The sequence below is a fragment of the Lycorma delicatula genome, chromosome 7 (assembly GCF_047948215.1).
Source record: "Lycorma delicatula isolate Av1 chromosome 7, ASM4794821v1, whole genome shotgun sequence".
NCBI classification, from domain to species: Eukaryota; Metazoa; Arthropoda; class Insecta; order Hemiptera; family Fulgoridae; genus Lycorma; species Lycorma delicatula.
In genome coordinates this window covers 127,222,421-127,239,959 of record NC_134461.1, presented here as the reverse complement: position 1 = coordinate 127,239,959, position 17,539 = coordinate 127,222,421, and the positions used below count along the sequence as shown (strand labels likewise).

The following is a 17,539-nucleotide window of genomic DNA, read 5'->3' as shown; positions in this document are numbered from 1 at the left end:
TTCAAATATTGTTTGTGCTTTGTTAAAAAAGAAACCACATAATTTTCATAAGAATTATTTATTTTTAAATTAAAATTATATTTGAGATATTACAAAGAAAAAAATTAAAACAATCTGGAGAAAACACAATAAACTAAAAACTTAATACATATAACAATAAATTTTGATCATTTATAAGTAACTTAAAAAAATATTAAGTACAGGTAGATTATTTGATATATATGTACAAGGGTCATTCAATAATGAAACAAACATTTTTAGTGAAGGAAATGCTTAATACAGGAAATTGAAACTTTTGTAAGTTTTGGTTGGCAACCTTGCAAAGAGCATTACACAGCTGTTCGATTAATATTTATGTAAACATTACCTATAAAAGTCTTAGTTGCAATGGCATGTCTGCTCGAAGTACTTTTGAAGAAAAGTGTTTCATGATCTGATTTTTACTTTCAAAAATTGTACAACTGTCATATATATTCTCTTGGATGAACAATACAGCAGCAGTTGCATGAACCGTGTGAATTTTTATGTGCAGCTAAAAACGTTTAAAAGTGGCCACAAAATCGTGACTGACGAGTACCACTCTGGGCAGTAACAGTGTTGACCTCACCATTAGATTCTTGTATTAATTTAGTTATCCAAGAAGACCAACGACAATACAGTTAACAAATTGCTGAAAAATGTCGAGTAAGTGTTGATACAAGAGATATCTCTCTTTTTCAGTTTCAGTTTAGCCTCTGAAACCACCATAAGGTATTACTTCAGAGGATGATATGTATGAATGTAAAAGAAGTGTAGTCTTGTTCAACCTCAAGTCGACCATTCCTAAGATGTGTGGTTAATTGAAACCCAGCCACCAAAAAACACCAGTATCTACGTTCAACTATTCAAGTTCATATAAAATACCGTTCATCACAAATCAGAGAGATTTCACATTTGTACCGAACTCAAATATCATTTCAGTAACAAAGGTGACACATTTTTAGAAAGATTTTAACCTGTATACATCAATTTGAGCTGAAGTCCAAACGTCAAAGTATGCAGCAGAAACACCCTGAATTGCCTGCCCACAAGAAATTTGAAATTTTACTATCATCGTAAGGTCATGTTAACCATCTTTTGATCACAAAAGATGGCCATGATTAATCACAAAATCAAGTCCTAGTTGAGGAGGAAATGTCCGGGATGACAGAGGAAAGGCGTGCTTCTTCTTCAAGACAATACTCGACTTTATACAACTGATGCTAGAAACTACTGGCAAAGTGGGTTGAGAACTCCTACCTCATTCTCCTTACAGCCCTGACCTTGAAAGAAGTTAAAAGAAACCTTGCATGCCATCAAATTCAATGATAACAAAAAGGTAAAGAAAAAAAGTACAAAACTGGCTTCGAGATCAAAGTAAAGAATTCTTCACTGAGGGGATAAGAAGACTTGTAAAAAGATGGGACAACTGGAGAGAAGTTGGTGAGGATTACGTGGAAATGTAGAAAAAAAATTGTATTTAATAAACAATTTTTGCTGTACAGCTATTTATATGTTTAATTATTAAATGACCCTCATACGTATAAATTTTTTTCTGTATGCAATTTAGGAAACGCTTGACAAATAGATTCTGAATAAGTCAAATGCAAATTTCTGTACTAAAATAAATATGGAAATCTTTTTTAAAAAATCTTAAATTTGTTTAGTAGTAATAGTGTCTATACAAGTTCAGTCAAGTATTATCATATGTTTAAACTGATAATAAAGAAGTTTTTTATAAATAAAAAAGACAACTATAATTTATTTAGTCCACAAATTCAAATTCCTAATAAAATTAAACATTTTTTTACTACTTCAATATTATTCAAACATTTCTAAAAAAAAATAAGTAAAATAGTTTTTTTAGAACAAAACTACCTTCACATAAACTAACTAAAAAAATAAGCACTGCCCTTTTTATTTACAATTTAGATTTTACAATAGATTTATTTTACAATTAGATTTTACAATTTTGAAGGTAGCTCTAAATTAATGTTACTACTTACTTACCTCTTCATCATCAACATCTCCAGCAGCAGCTCTTTCTGCCATTCGGCGTTTTCTTCGGGGAGCTTCCTCATCATCACTCTCATCTAAAACAAAGTGAAAGACGATGTTTGATTAACTTAAAAATCAGAATATATGTGAATAAATTAAATTAAATTTATATATAGTGATTGATCCAGAAGTCAATACCTTGACTGCAAAATACAACAATACCCAAACACCTGTTATTAGTTTGTGGAATTTTAATTTTCCAGTTTATTTCCACTCCTTGTCTTACTACTAGTGCAGCAGTAGTATACCTCTGAGTGGTAAATCATGTGTGTCAGAAAAATTATGAAGAAAACAATTAAGAATAGTATTTTTCTTCTTTTTTTTTCTATTAATTTTTGCGAAGACTGGTGAAGTTGGATATCCACTAGAACATCCTCCATGAACAATTTTGCAGATTCCATTGCATTTTTCTGTCCCTGAGGCAGTACATGTGTTTTGCAATAATTGTGCATGTCCTTATACTTAGGGAAAGGTATGATAGAAAAAGAACCCCAACCACCTCTCATCGTTCTGACTGACAGAAAGAACAACACACAATATTTACAGAAAGTAATTTTCAGTCACATTGAGTAAGCTAGCCAAAGTGAATATGCATCCAGCCACTGGTGATTAAATTTCCGATTTAGTCGCAAATATCTGTCACAAAATCAGTTCTTTGAAAGTACCCAAACATTTTCCAAGATGTTTTTTCTTATCACCTGTCACAGAGCTCGCCAGGACGACAAAAACATTCCAATGTCATCTTCATGGCAACAGTCATCTTCAATTTCACATTCACCGTGTTACACATCGGTCTGAACTATAGAAGAAGGCCCAGCAGTCGCAATGTTTAAACCAGATGGTGGTGGTATTTTTTTGTTTTAAATTCACTGCAAAAAAAATAAATTTAATTTGACCAAATGATGTGGATGCAGACATGGCATACCACTGCACTGGTTTGACAAGGTTCTAACTTGATGTTTTCGTCAAAATTAAGTTTTATACAGTATATGACTATACTAGCTGAACTTAAAAATTTAAAAATATGACTCTTAAAATTATAACATTAAAAACTTATGGAAGAATCATCAATGGAAAGTTCATCAGACTTGCACACATTTTTTTAAAAAGCACTTTTTTGGCCTCAGGAACCCCAAAACAGATATTTTCATACATCTGTATCATAATCATAAATTTGTCACAAGGTAGTTTACATGTTTTCCTTTTTTTACTGACCCCCATAGGGGAAGACACCCTCCACCGCCCCTTCCATTCCTAGCCCTTATGTGCTTTACTGAAGGTCATCTTTGAAACCTCGGCTTTTGACATATTCCAGTCCACCTCAGCCAGGATGCCACTGATGCGAATGCCACAAATGGCATTCCCATCGGTGTACTACTATTTAATAAGCACATCTTACCGAGTTTTAAGTACAACTGAAAGGACTTAACTAAACAAAGGCACTGAACTACCTACCCGTAGAAGGTAAAAGTGAGTTCAACACAAAACATAGAAATATTACACAGAACAATAACAACACAGTAATATTAAAATCAAAACAATGGACAAAAATAACAACAAAAACATAATTAGTAAAACAAAACATCAACAAAAAACAGAATACAAGAGAAATGCAAACAGGACTCTAGATCCCCTTGGTAATCCTTTCCTTTGCTTAGTACACTATAAAACTCTCCACTATTGCCCATTTGGCCCAGCTCCTCCAGTTTACAAGGAGATCCAACACCAACTCGATAAGATCAAGCCAACAGATGGTTTCAATGCGCAGTAACTCGTACTTCGAGCACTCATAAAGAGTATGGTAGGTGTCATCCAACTGACCACACATCTCAGAATCTATCAGGCCAAATTTCTGCAGTCTGAACCTAAAAGCACCATGGCCAGAAGAAAGAAACTGCATCACATATTTATTAGGGTGCACCCAAGAGGCATCCCGCAAACCAACAACATTTGGAAAGAAATCATGCTTATAATGCCTACCCTCCGTCTCATCCCATCTGACCATGTAGTTCAATTTCTCGAATTTTATCCGAAGTCAACTCACTGGACTTCTTGGCAACATACCGCTGTTGCTTTTTAGACGCAATCAGGTCTATTAGTTTCACACCTGCAATCACCAAGACTGCCTCCCATAAAATAGTACGGTAACCACCCATTACCGTTAACAATATTAGGCATTGAGACCTTAACAATAAATCCCGATAACTTTTATATTTTAGCCTATCCGCCCAAACAGGCACTGCATATAGCAGAATAGCCTCGCACACGCCTTTATACAAGATGCTCATGGTCTTAAAGTTAAAACTCCAATCAGAATTGACCACATATCAAATACCGAAGGCATTGCAGGCCCTCTCTGCGGTGTATTGAAGGTGCTTCTTAAACTGCAGTTTCTCATCAACTGAACCTGAACATACTTTATATGCACATGAACTTGCCGACTCACTGCCCAATAGCCTTTGAGGAGCATCATCGTTTCTTTTCCAGGCTAAACGCCATCTTGTGTTGATGACCCCACCACTCAAGCATGAGTGGCTTGAAGTTCAACCTCCCTCTGTGATTAATTCAAGATAAACTATAAACAAACTGATTTTAGTGATAAAAACTGAGGAATTGCCAAAAGCATTAATGGTAATTAATTAGGCCACATTTTGGATTATTTATAATTGATCATCAAAGGTATTGATTGTTTAGAAGAACATAACAAAAATTATAAACTTAAATACGAAATTCTACTTTATATTCAAGACCCAAAAAAATCCCTAATGGCATAAGATAACCAAAAGATAAAAAATAACGAATTTTAAGTTACATGCTTTTAAAAAATGACCCATGCTTATGTAAATTTACGGTACGTACATTGCAAGTTAAATAAAAGCATGTAATAAACGTTAACAGTAGGCCACTTACAAAAAAAATGTTCTAATATCAATTTGTTATAATAAAGTGGATGCAGGTGGCCAGCATGAAAAAACAAACTGTAATCATAAAAAATTCCACACACTACTTAGACACTTGTGTGAAAGTAACAACTGCACTGACTCGCAGTGCAGTTGTGAAAGCATCCAAACATGAATGCTCACTTATATACATGGTAAATAGCTTTTGGGATATTCCTGTTGAGTCGTGAAATGAGACAAGAGTGAAAAGACCATTCTAGAAAACTCTTGTTACTGCAAGTAAGGTAGCGCTAGTGTTATTTTTGTCTTCAGTCATTTGACTGGTGTTCAGACTCCGTGCATGTTATTAAAAATTTATTTACGAAGGACTTTAAAATTTAAAGATTCTATCAGTTCACACAGCTCCTTTCAGATGCTCTCGGCTCCTGACAATTCAGCAGCTCCATACACACTATATAAGCTGGCTCCGCACTACATTCAGGCAGTCTTCTTCCGTCCTTCTTCTATCAATCTTCATGGACTCAATGTACAAACATACAACGTATCACTTATGGAATCATTAAAAGCATTTATATACACTTACACATAATCTCGTATTATTCATTCAAATATTAAAGGATCCTATCTAATTATCAAGTGATAAATGTCTATATTTATTTATTATTTGAACCAGTGGTAAATACATAGAGTAATTATCCTAATCAAGGCAGAGATATTATCTCAACATATTTTTTTGATCCTCTGACCGCGAATTATATAAAATTACATTTTTTTAAGAATTCATCATTTAATCTACCAGAACTGCAGATAAAATCTACACTTTGAAGAAACATCATTCAAGAATCTACTGCATAAAGAGATTCAAAGCTTCTAGATGTACATCGTTTATGTAACATCTTTCTAAAATTATTATACATTTAATTTATTTTGTTAACATTTCATATTATTAATTTAAGTTATTTAATACCATTATAGAATTGTAACAATTAATAAGACAAAGAGGGTCAGTAAATCCTCTATAACAAGACCTTGCAACTTTACTGACAAATTTGATCCTTCACAAGATGATAGAATTGACTTACAAATTAAGTTAAGAAATCTTCTTGATTTGCAAAACAGATATAACATCATTCAATCTAAAATTGAAATGGAATTTGATGATGATTTATTTTTGGATTGTGAATAAGTCGAACAAGACTTGTGCATTACAGAATGCAAATTTAATAAAGAATACCAATAATAATCAAAAATCATCTAATAAAGAAATTAATTCAAATGCAATATTTAAACAAGCACAATTACAGCCAATAATGTAATTAGTAATACCTGTATTTAGAGGTAATGTGTTAGAGCGGCAGTATTTTTATAACACATTTATTGACTTAATACATAATAATACTGATTTAACAAATTTACAAAGACTACATTATTTGCATGCTTAGTTAAAAAATGAAGCATTACCCATCATTAAAGATCTGCCAATAACTAACAAAGTTGCTTAATACATTATTGCTCTAGAATTATTAAAGGTACGATTTGACAACAAATATTTAATCGCATCTCATAATGCCAATTGCATCATAAGTTCAGATATAAGTCATAAGTCCATAAAAAGAAAATCTGTGTAGATACTTTGTCTAATTTTATTAACAAATTATCCTCACATGTAAATTCACTTGAAGTAATGCAACTTCCTGTTAATAGATATTAATTTATCGTAGTCCAATTGCTAACATCTAAACTGGATTGCAACACTGTAAGATTATGGAATGAGAAATTGTCAAATCATAAGTTTCCCACCTTTAAAGACTTTATAGAGTTTCTTAATTCATGAAGACAACTTCTCAAAAACATTAATAAAGTCACTTCAAATACGCAAGTGAATACAGGAAACAATGTCAAAGGACAGTGTTATAACAATCCAATCAAATCTTTTACCAAACGCATTACTTTAAATCATAACAAACAATATAAAAGAAAAAATTTCAGTTTTTATTCAAAATTTAACTTTAACCAATGTTCATTCTGTAATTTACATCATTATCAGTGTAAGGAATTTTTAAACTTGTCTATTGATGATCGTAAAGCCATTTTGGAAAATAATAATTGTTGTTCTTATTGTCTGTGTGAAAGCCATTCCACTAATCAATGTTATTAAAAAAACTTTATGTAAGATTTGTGCTAAGAAACACAATACTCATCCATATGGACAAATTTAATGATTGTAAATTAGAAAGTAATAATTCTGAAATTAATACTTATTTTTTATCTAAAAATCAGTCACAGAGAAAAATTGGTAGAGTTCAATCATACATATCATGTGTTGCCAATGTAATGAAGAAAAAAGTAATCAAAGGAAAGTTAAAAGAACGTAATTCATGCTACTCTGGGCATCATCAACAAATCCAGATGAGACAACAAGGGTTGAACGTCGAAAGACAATTTATTATCCTCTCAGACTGCAGCAAATTATACTACTACGCTGATAAACTATGGTAATGTAATCAGATTACAGGGCTCTACAAAAATATCACAAAGATCACAAGACCTCATACCAATGGATTTTTACTTCTGAAACACTGCAAAAAAAAAAACTATCACTTAAGTTGAAACTACACAGCCTTCAAAGAAATATAAATCAATCTTATAACAGCTTACTACAGTTAATTAAAGAGTACATGAGTTAATCTTATTATAAGTAAATAAAGAAAAACACAGTTTCATTATATGGTTTATAATTTTTGATCCAGTTAGCAAAATAATATCTAAACATGGATTAATATCGAATGAAAAGAAATAGTAAGAATGGTACTGCCACGATATTAAAAACGGGAGAGGATTGATGGATGATCTGCCCGGATGAAAGTTGAAAAGGAGGCAACAATGCTGTTGACAATGACATACAGAAAACCTTAAGTCATTGGGACAATCTGATTCTAGTATTCAATAAAAAATGCACTATCTTAATTTATGTATTGTCATAGTACAGGATTAATAATCTTTCCTTACAGACTTTACCAACTATTCTTTATTATCCAATTATTATTGCTATTAGTAACTTTACAGATTTCTTCACCATGAGATATTGCATTATGCTCCTCTACTTTTATACGTAAACATAAAAAATCTCATTACAGGAAACATAGTACAAAAAGGATTAAATTTCAATCTTACCATATATAAGATCAAGATCCCCTCTTCTAGCAGCCTCTTCTCTATCTCTACGATTTAGTTCTTGTTCAGCAGCCATACGATCACCTTGAGACATTTCATCATAATCAACATCATCCATTGCTTCTCTATCATATCGATCCAATCCAGGCATAGGACGATAGTCACTGGATACACAGAAACACAAACTACGTTTAAGTAAATGATCTTAATAACAATTACCCCTTACTGTTTTCTTTTTTACATAATACTCAACCACAAAGTGTATATAAAGAGCCCCTATTGCATTAACTTATATTTTTTCTGGTTTTATTTCATTTTGCATCAGTTTTATATATGAATTTTAAATGAAGTTCTAGTATCTTCCACAGAGGAATACAGCACTAGTATTAATTTATAGAAGTAATCTAAAAGAATATTATCTTTGTAATAACTAGTAGGAGTTTAAAACTAGAGTGCTTATTTTTGTCAAAAGCTGTGATTTAGTATTGTCAATTACTATGTGAATATTTTGGAAAAAGAAATATATTGCATAAATTTATGAAAAATGTATTTTTGTGTAACTTTTTTTTAAATTTATAATGCAATCCAAAATAACATTATTAAATTATTTTAGTTACAAATTACACCGATTTAAATTCATGCCATAAATACAATACCAATGAACAGTGAGGTAGATTAATTTCAATTTTTTTCTAATTAACAAAAAATATGTTCTGCATGCTAAAATTTTTTTAATAATAATCAGCCAATTTCTGGTAAAATAACTCTGCTTACGAGAAAAAGGATCAAAATAACATTAACTTGGATGAAAAAAAGAGACTATTAAAGAATTAGTAGTGAATGGTGTATTGTGATAAAACAAACCATGTTTGCTGTGGTATTTTTATGTATGATAATTCTGGAAAAACATATTGTTAATTTTATTCATTCATTCTTCAAGTTACGACATATACCTAGCAACATGTCATAAACCTGATAAGACTGGACTCGGACACACATAATCATCAACACGTAAGATCATTCATTCACTCTTTTCCACTTGTACCATAAATACACAGATCTTCATTTAATCAAAATTACCATCACAACAGAAATATATTTTTTTATAACATGTTCTTCATGAACTACCTTTTTGAGATCAAACAATATTAATTTATTTTCCAACCAGTACAAAATAAATAAAATAGTATCAGCCACCTGGGGTGTTTGTTAAGTCTGTGCTAAGTTAAAAGTTGTTCATTGTATATTATTGAGGTCATTCGTAGTCTTTCACACTCCATTAGGCTAATGTATTAGTTAGATACATTCATATATCTGTTGTTGCAAACTGTTTGAGTCGATCAAATATTGTAATTTGTGAAAATTGGACAAGAAAATTTTGTGTGTTGATCAAATATTAGTTTTTGAAAGTCAAAACCACAAAGGAAAATAAAGCCAAACCAAAGTGGTTTGGTTATTTTAGGAGTAGTACTAAGCATAAGCAAAGTTAGATGTTCCAGGTCTGCTGAGCTTAAGATTACAAAGAATATTGAAAAAAAACCACACTTGATGGAGCACAGGAGATTGAAATTGCATGAGATCATTAAGATAATAACACAAATAGTGCATCATGTTATACACATGCAATGTTCAGAAGGTGGATGCCATGTTTGCTCACAATTATCAAAAGAATAAATGAGTAAACATTTCTAAATATGGTTTGGAGTTCTTTCCATGTAGTCAAGAATAATTTTTACGTAATGTCATAAAATTGATGAAACTTAAGATACATTTATTAAAATGGAACCGAGGAACAATCAAAACAGTACAATCACAATCAGCTAGATTGGTTGCTCAGACTGAATGAGACTAGTCAGAGAACTTAATATAAATCAATCAGCTACAAAGGAGATGGCCACACCTTTTGGGACATACGTTTTTATTCACCTTTGTGAAAGGCAATATTATGCATCTTATCTGGATTGTCTGTATGAGAAAATGAAGAAAAATTACCACAATTGATGAAAGACAATGCACCACCATCTCACTCTTCTGAGATTGCGACAATGAAATTGTTCAAATTATGCTACAAAATTCTTCTGCATCTCTCCTAATCCCCAGATCTAATATCTTGGAAGGAAATATTGTTTCCAAACATTAAGAAATGACTACCTGAAAAGAGATTTATACAAATTGATGAGGTTATTGGTGAAACACCCGCTTATTTTGAAGATATGGCTAAATAATAATATAAGTATAAGATTAGAAGAATGTTAAGATTTTAACCCAAAAATTTGAATTTTTAATCTTAGCACAGGCTTATCAAACACCCCTTGTAATCACAAAAAGATACCTTTTTTTATTTTTCAATCATTTAATAAAACCGATTAACTACTAACAGTGCTGTAGATTTTGGTGGAATAGAGTTATTCTTTTAAGGAAGTCTGGGTGATAAAATTAAATGTACAATCTCTCCAATCCAGTCACAAACAATCAAATTTCATTTCTTCATTTATTACATAAAATTTATGTTCACTACAGATGTGACTGAATCAAAGATGCAGTCTTAAAGGTCGAAGATGGAGAATTAAAGTTGCATATTTAATTATCATTCAAACAAAAACAAAACTAATCACAATACCAGATATAGATAATCAATTTTATCAACTGACCTTAAAAAAGATGTCTTCTCCTTATTATTTTATATATATATAATAATTTTTTATTATTTTCTTTTGTGACTTCAATTATTTCCAAATTAGTTTCTGAGTCAGTAATAGAATGTTTATTGACTATAAGATGGTCGGCAACACCCAATTTTTTGTTTATATATTATCTAAAATGTTTTGCAAATCTTACTTTAAAAGATCTATTACTCTTCCCAATATAAATTTCATAACAATCATTACATTTTATTTTATAAGTGCCACACAAACTATTAAAATCATTATTATAGTTATGGTTTTTTAAATGTCATATGGTTGTAGGGTTTAAATGCTGGTTTATATTTTTCATTATAAACCTTAATTAAATATTCAATAATAATATTATTAGAATAAGAATATTTTATATAGATATTATCAACACTATGTATTTTATTTATAGGTTTCAATGTTGTTTTTAGATTTTAAATTTTGTTTTTCACAAATATTATCAATTAATGATGCTTTATATCTATTTTTTACTGCAATACTCTTTATATTTATTTCTGCATCTAATTTTTCCCTGTTGTTCTGTGTGTAAAGTATTGCTCTGTTTAACATGTTTATAAATATTAATGTTGTATGACCATGGATGATTGGATTTTCTATTAATATTTTACTTGCTGCAGGTTTTCTATACACTGACGTTAAAATATGATTCTTTTTGTTGATTTTAATACTAACATCTAAAAAACTCATTTTTCTGCACTTAACTGTTTCAAATATAAACTTTAAATTGTCATGAAAGGAGTTGAGTTTTTTCGATATTATAAGATGTTCATCATTTATAACAGGTTCAAAGATAATGTAAATGTCATCAACATATTGAACCCATAATAGAATTTTATGTACATGAATATCATATATATACTATTTATTTATGTATATGAGTACCATATACTATCTTATTTTCGAATTCCTGCAAATAAATTTCAGACATAACAGCCAATAAAGGAAAACCCATCAGTAAAGTATTCTCCTGAGTATAATATTCATTATTAAATTTGAAATAGTTCTGTTGACATATGTTTCTAATAATGGTGAGAAAATTATCAATAAATTTTGGGTTATCATGATTTTTCAGTTTATTTTTTATTATACAAATTATTTGATCTGTAGGAATACTTGGCTACATATTAGTTATGTCATAACTTATAATTGTAGTATTTTCATTTACTGTCAAATTATTAAATTTGTTGACCAAATCATACCCGTTTTTTATATTACATTAATATGGTAAATTAATCTTAGATCTAAGTATTTTATCAATTATTCTGATAATAAAATAACAAGATGCAGATTAAAAGCTAATTAATGGACACAATGGATTACCTTCCTTATGTATTTTAGGAAGACCAGTAAGTTTCAGGGCAAATGGTTTAAATGGATACAAACTAGTTTGACACTTAAATTTATTATCATAATCAAAAATTGTCTTAGAGTTTGTTATTAAACTTCTTTTCATCTCTAGAAATTTATTAGTTGGATCTTTTATTTGCTGATAATAATTATCGATTATATACTTTTCCATTAAATTATTAAACAGTAAACATAATAACTGGCAGGTTTGTTTAACCTGATTTTAGTATAACACTTATCTTTTTAATTATATATTGTTCTCTTATTAAAAAGTGGTTTTTTATTTAAATACATATTTTTAATTTTATACCAATAAAATTGGTTTTATATTATTACCAATAATATTATGTATTCTTTCTTTATCTTTAAGAGGGGGAGAGAGAGAAACTTCCAAAAAGATGTTTAGTTCTGTCATAAAAAAATATATCTAGTCCATCTGCTGTAAAGGGCAATAGTAAACTCATCTCTCAATTTTTATACATAAACCTGTATCAAAATTGCCTTTACAGGTAACTGCAAAAATATTTTTAAAAGCAACATATTGCAAAACTATCCCTAATGAACTAAATTAATAAAATAACTAAAAACATTTATTGTACATATAAAGGTGCACAATCTATAAGTAGTATAAGTTTACGATACCAATAAGTAGATTTAGCTATCAAGTCTAATAAATCATATATTATACTTATTCTTACGCTTCCATCTGGTCACCAAAAAGTTCCTCTCCATCTTCTTCTTCTTCTTCCGCATCTGGTCCAACACTCAAAGGTTCACCACCTAATAAATCACTTTCATCCTCAAATGGTTCTTCTATCTCTCCTCTAGCTGGTGATGTCTGAGCTTCGGATCGTGCACCTCCAATCCCAGTGCTCTCAGAAGCAGGTGAACTTGGTCGACTCTGAAAATTAGCCAGACATATATACAGACAGATTCATGCTTTAATGATTCCAATGAACAGCAATCATATGATAATTTTCATATTGTCTATTAGTCTCACTCAATAAGATTAAACAAGGCACTCAAAAGTTGATCTTAAATCTAATCCAAAATCTACAAATACCAAACTTCCTTTTGATAAGAGAAAATAGGCTCAGAGAATACTTCAATGATTGCATTGAAGTATTCTTCAATAAAAAAGGGCTTTTATTGAAAAGCCCTTTTTTAAATTAAATCTTTAATTTTTTTCGTTATCACAGGTACTAACATCACACAGGTAATGACTTATACATATAAAATGGTTCAGAAAGAAATAATGTTGACACATCTGCAAACCTACTCATCCCAAATAATTCAATTCATATGAAGTTCAAGGGAACTAAATCGAAATTAATTTTCATAACGAAGTAATAAACAACATTTCAGTCATCTTATATAACAAGTTGAATTACAGATGATAACTACATAGACCAAATTCAACATTCTGACAAACATGATTAATAATAATGCCCATGCAGTTGTGGGCCTAGAATACAACCATGGCGCTCTCCCTGCCTGTCAACAAATGGCGATCCAAATCCCAATTTGATTTGATCATCCCAGTTAGGATTGGGATGATCCCAATCCTAAGATGTAACAGATAGGCTGAGAGGATCATGATATAGGATCAATGTGTATCTCTACTGTGGAACTCAGGGAACTGGACAACCCCCTATTTAAATGAACTCTTACCAGTGTACTGCAGGGCTCTCTTGCTGGCCAAGCCACCCTTTCCTAGGTGCTTGTGGGAATATGACGAATGATTCAAATAACCAAAATAACCAACGACAGCTTAGGGTACATCACTTAAACTCACCTGAACTAATACCAAGCACAGCAAGCATGACAAATACAAAACCACAACCACCTACACCATACCCAGCTGTGGATGTTTTGCTGGGACAACCAGCAACTACCGAAGCTGTCAGACAAAGGCAGGAGAATGGACCGATGAAACAAGCTGTAATGTGCTGTTACTTCACCGCTACCAATCTAAAAACCATCTCCTTAGGCTACAGACTTGAATTATATACTCTTTTCACCCCAATACCCACACCTCCAACTGCCTGTCACAGAACAGAGATTAGTTGATCAAAAGTCATCATAAAGAACTACCACCTTACAACACTTGGACTTCAAACAACTAAAAACAGTAGTCATGGAAATAAACGTGGCCCAACACAATGATCAAGTAATACAGCAACCAGCAAACGAATTACACACACGCACACACACAACCAGGTCCAACCTCTGACAGGAACATAGCATCCAACATCAACACACAACAAAGAACAAAAGCTCCCAAAAGACATCCCAGATACAAATACTAACCACCCACCAAATAGTTACAAAATCACTCTTGATCACCCACACAAGCAACCACAAAGTGATGAAATCACAATTGACCCAATAACCAGGCACCAATCCCACACTAAGAAACTCCATTCCCCGATTAATCTTCAAGCAGAATTCAACAAATGCTCAACACAATCAACTTACATACACTCAGTACATAACAAACTATAGCAAGCAAGACTATAGCACTATAGCAAGACATCCATACAAAAACATATGCAGCAGCAATCACCACACTACAAACAGAAACTAACACAAAGACCAAGAAACCCTAACAGCACAAAACCAAAGTCCAGGTGATAAATAAGAATTGAAAGTAAAATCAATAGCATCAAAAAAGACTTACAGCATCTCACCCAACTTATAAACGGCAATACCTCAAGACGCATTACAAAAGCTGTGAACAACTTCAAATCCAAGTCATCCCAACAAATACCTCCAGAATTTATATAAAAATAGAGTATCCACTTACCAACAATTGTATTAATTATAGAAGTGCTTTTGAATTATTCTTCCGTCATCAGGGATTACTGATCAATTATGAATTTTATAGTTGTGCATAAAAATGTTTATAAATAGGAGGAATTAAAATGAAAATATTATATTGTATAAATTAAATTTAAACTTATATATTGCAAAAATTTATATATTGTATAAGTATACTATATTGGGATGTCAACATTCATATGGATAAAAGAATCCCTGCCAATAGACCAGACATCACCATCCAATGAAAAAAATTAAAATTTACCTACCTAATTGACAATGCCATCCCCAACGACACAAACATCTAAACCAAATGCACTGGAAAGGTAAATAAATGACCTAACAATAGAGATGAAACGCTCTCACCCCCTCCCCCCCCCCCTCAAGGACCTCACTCCACCAATAGTAAGTTAGGACTCAACTCATACTGACAGAAAACTTCCAGACATCTGTCATCCTCAAAACATGAAACACTGTCAGATCTTTCTTTAATACAGTATTTGTACTGACTTGCCATAGCCCGTCAATGCATATTACGGCCGCATTCACGGGGGAAGAAGAAAAATAAGAGTAGTAGCTACATCAAAATAAAAATGTGGAACAGACTGGGTATTAATTAGAAATAATTGCTATTCTAACAATAAAATGAATGTGTAGAATTTAAAGAATTCTACACACCTTTATCTTACTTGTATGTATTTTAACACATTTAGAAGAAAGTGTTATTTAAGGAAATTATTAATATTCTGAAAAAACAAACTGTTTAAGGCAATTCACTGTAAATTTTTTATAACTTAGTTTTAAAAAAATCAAATCTAAGTTTATGATTTAAAAGAAATTTATTATTTTACACTCACAGACATAGTTACTGATGATCGAGATTCCTCGAAAAGTTAAATAAACTCTTCAAAGGTTTTTAATTTCAAACGCACTGTATCACTGAAAACAAACTGTTTGATAATAGCTGAAGTGTTACTAAATTACAGAATTTACTGTAGAAATTGTAAATAAAAATTATAACAACACAATTAAAATAATCAATCGGTGAATGCAACAAGTTAATATACCAAAAAGCAACAAATGGATTCCAAGTGTTGAGAGCGCAAAAACCGCGGGAAAAGATGTATCTGATCACCAGCTGTTTACAGCTTAAACCAAACCCAATAGTATATTTACAGCATTAACTATTTATATGCTTATATTTTTAATTAATTTACTAGTAGTTATTTATTTTAATTATATAGAGTGTTATTAATTCGATTTCACGAGAAAATGTTTATATATATCATTCAACGTAATAAAAATGTTGAATATTGTTACACAAAATCTCTATTATCAGCAATATTAAAAGTTAATTTATTCTTTAAATACATTATTCTTTCATCACTCAGGCGATAAGGACAAAAATTTGAACAAATTTTTATCACAGCGTATTTGGTTTCCTGTAACTTCGATGTAGGTTGAAACGAACGTGCGTGAAGTGAGGACGGTTACATATGTGTTGTGCTGGATTGATGTGTTATTTATGTGAATACTTCTCCAGTGGTTATATTTTACTTGTGGAGGTTATGAGTCCTTAAAAACTTAATTTTTAAGAATTACGTTACTTAAACGCTTTTTAATAGAATGCCGCCAACTATACAAACAAATTTAAATGCAGATAGGGATAAAAGACCTCAGAGACCTGCTGAAAAAAGGTAATTGTTTATAATAAAAAGCTGTTAAATAATTTTTTAAACCTGTATAAAGTACGTGACTTGTGTGTATACAATTAACGACAGTTGTGGCGTTTGTTTTGATCTTTGGAAAACTAACCTAATTTATTATTATGACGAAAAACAACCAATCCATAACTTGATTTTAATTTTAAATAAGAACTGTCTATGATCATATTTCATAGTTAACTATTATACCACTCGCGTATACACATAACCGCGAATTGTAAAATGAAGTTCCATTTCATTGCTTACTGTAAACATTATTGTAATCCATAACATAGAAACCAGATAAACAAACATGTAGAATAGATAGTATTACTATATTTTGTGTAACCAAACTCAATTTTAATTATACTTTTTTTTCAGTATGTTGGTAAAGTCCAAGAAAATTTTAATCAGAAGGACTGTAGCTTGTCAGTATTATAGTGGGAAATTACATTTATGTTTATAATGTTTTAGTATAGCTCACTTTGTAGTGTGCTATTAAACACACTAAATAAGTTAGTTGTCATCTATTAGCAGTTTGACTGCTTTTAAGTTGTATGGTTGAGTTAGGTCATCACTATCAAATCCATAATCAATGTTTTCTCTCTATCACCGGAATTAATATTGTTTTTGCTACCTCTAACTGAGATATTAAGGTATTTTCTTGCATTTTCATCAATCTTTCAATAATATTTAGGTTTGTATTTTCTGTTACATAGTCCTTTGTTCTTAAGAATAGATTCCAATTACAATTCTCATTATCTTTCACTTGGGCCTAAGCATTTTCAGTAAGATTTATGTCACATGTACAATGGAATTTGCATTC

The 17,539-nt window shown here is 31.0% G+C and overlaps 2 protein-coding genes across 2 annotated transcripts in view; one reads left to right on the top strand and one right to left on the bottom strand.

Annotated features, from left to right (window-relative positions):
* The window catches only part of Mcm2 (DNA replication licensing factor Mcm2), a 42,438-nt gene extending 26,375 nt beyond the window's left edge, over positions 1-16,063 (bottom strand). The window contains exons 1-4 of the mRNA XM_075370338.1: positions 15,868-16,063; positions 12,889-13,091; positions 8,151-8,314; positions 2,029-2,111 (exon numbers count right to left, since the gene is read on the bottom strand). Of these exons, the coding sequence (XP_075226453.1) occupies positions 2,029-2,111; positions 8,151-8,314; positions 12,889-13,091; positions 15,868-15,873 (456 nt within the window). The 5' untranslated portion in view covers positions 15,874-16,063. The remainder of the gene's footprint in view (positions 1-2,028; positions 2,112-8,150; positions 8,315-12,888; positions 13,092-15,867) is intronic.
* Positions 16,064-16,480: 417 nt separating this feature from the next.
* Positions 16,481-17,539, top strand: part of atms (RNA polymerase II-associated factor 1-like protein antimeros) — a 44,513-nt gene continuing 43,454 nt past the window's right edge. Inside the window, exon 1 of the mRNA XM_075370245.1 lies at positions 16,481-16,707. Coding sequence (XP_075226360.1) covers positions 16,637-16,707 — 71 coding nt within the window. The 5' untranslated portion in view covers positions 16,481-16,636. The remainder of the gene's footprint in view (positions 16,708-17,539) is intronic.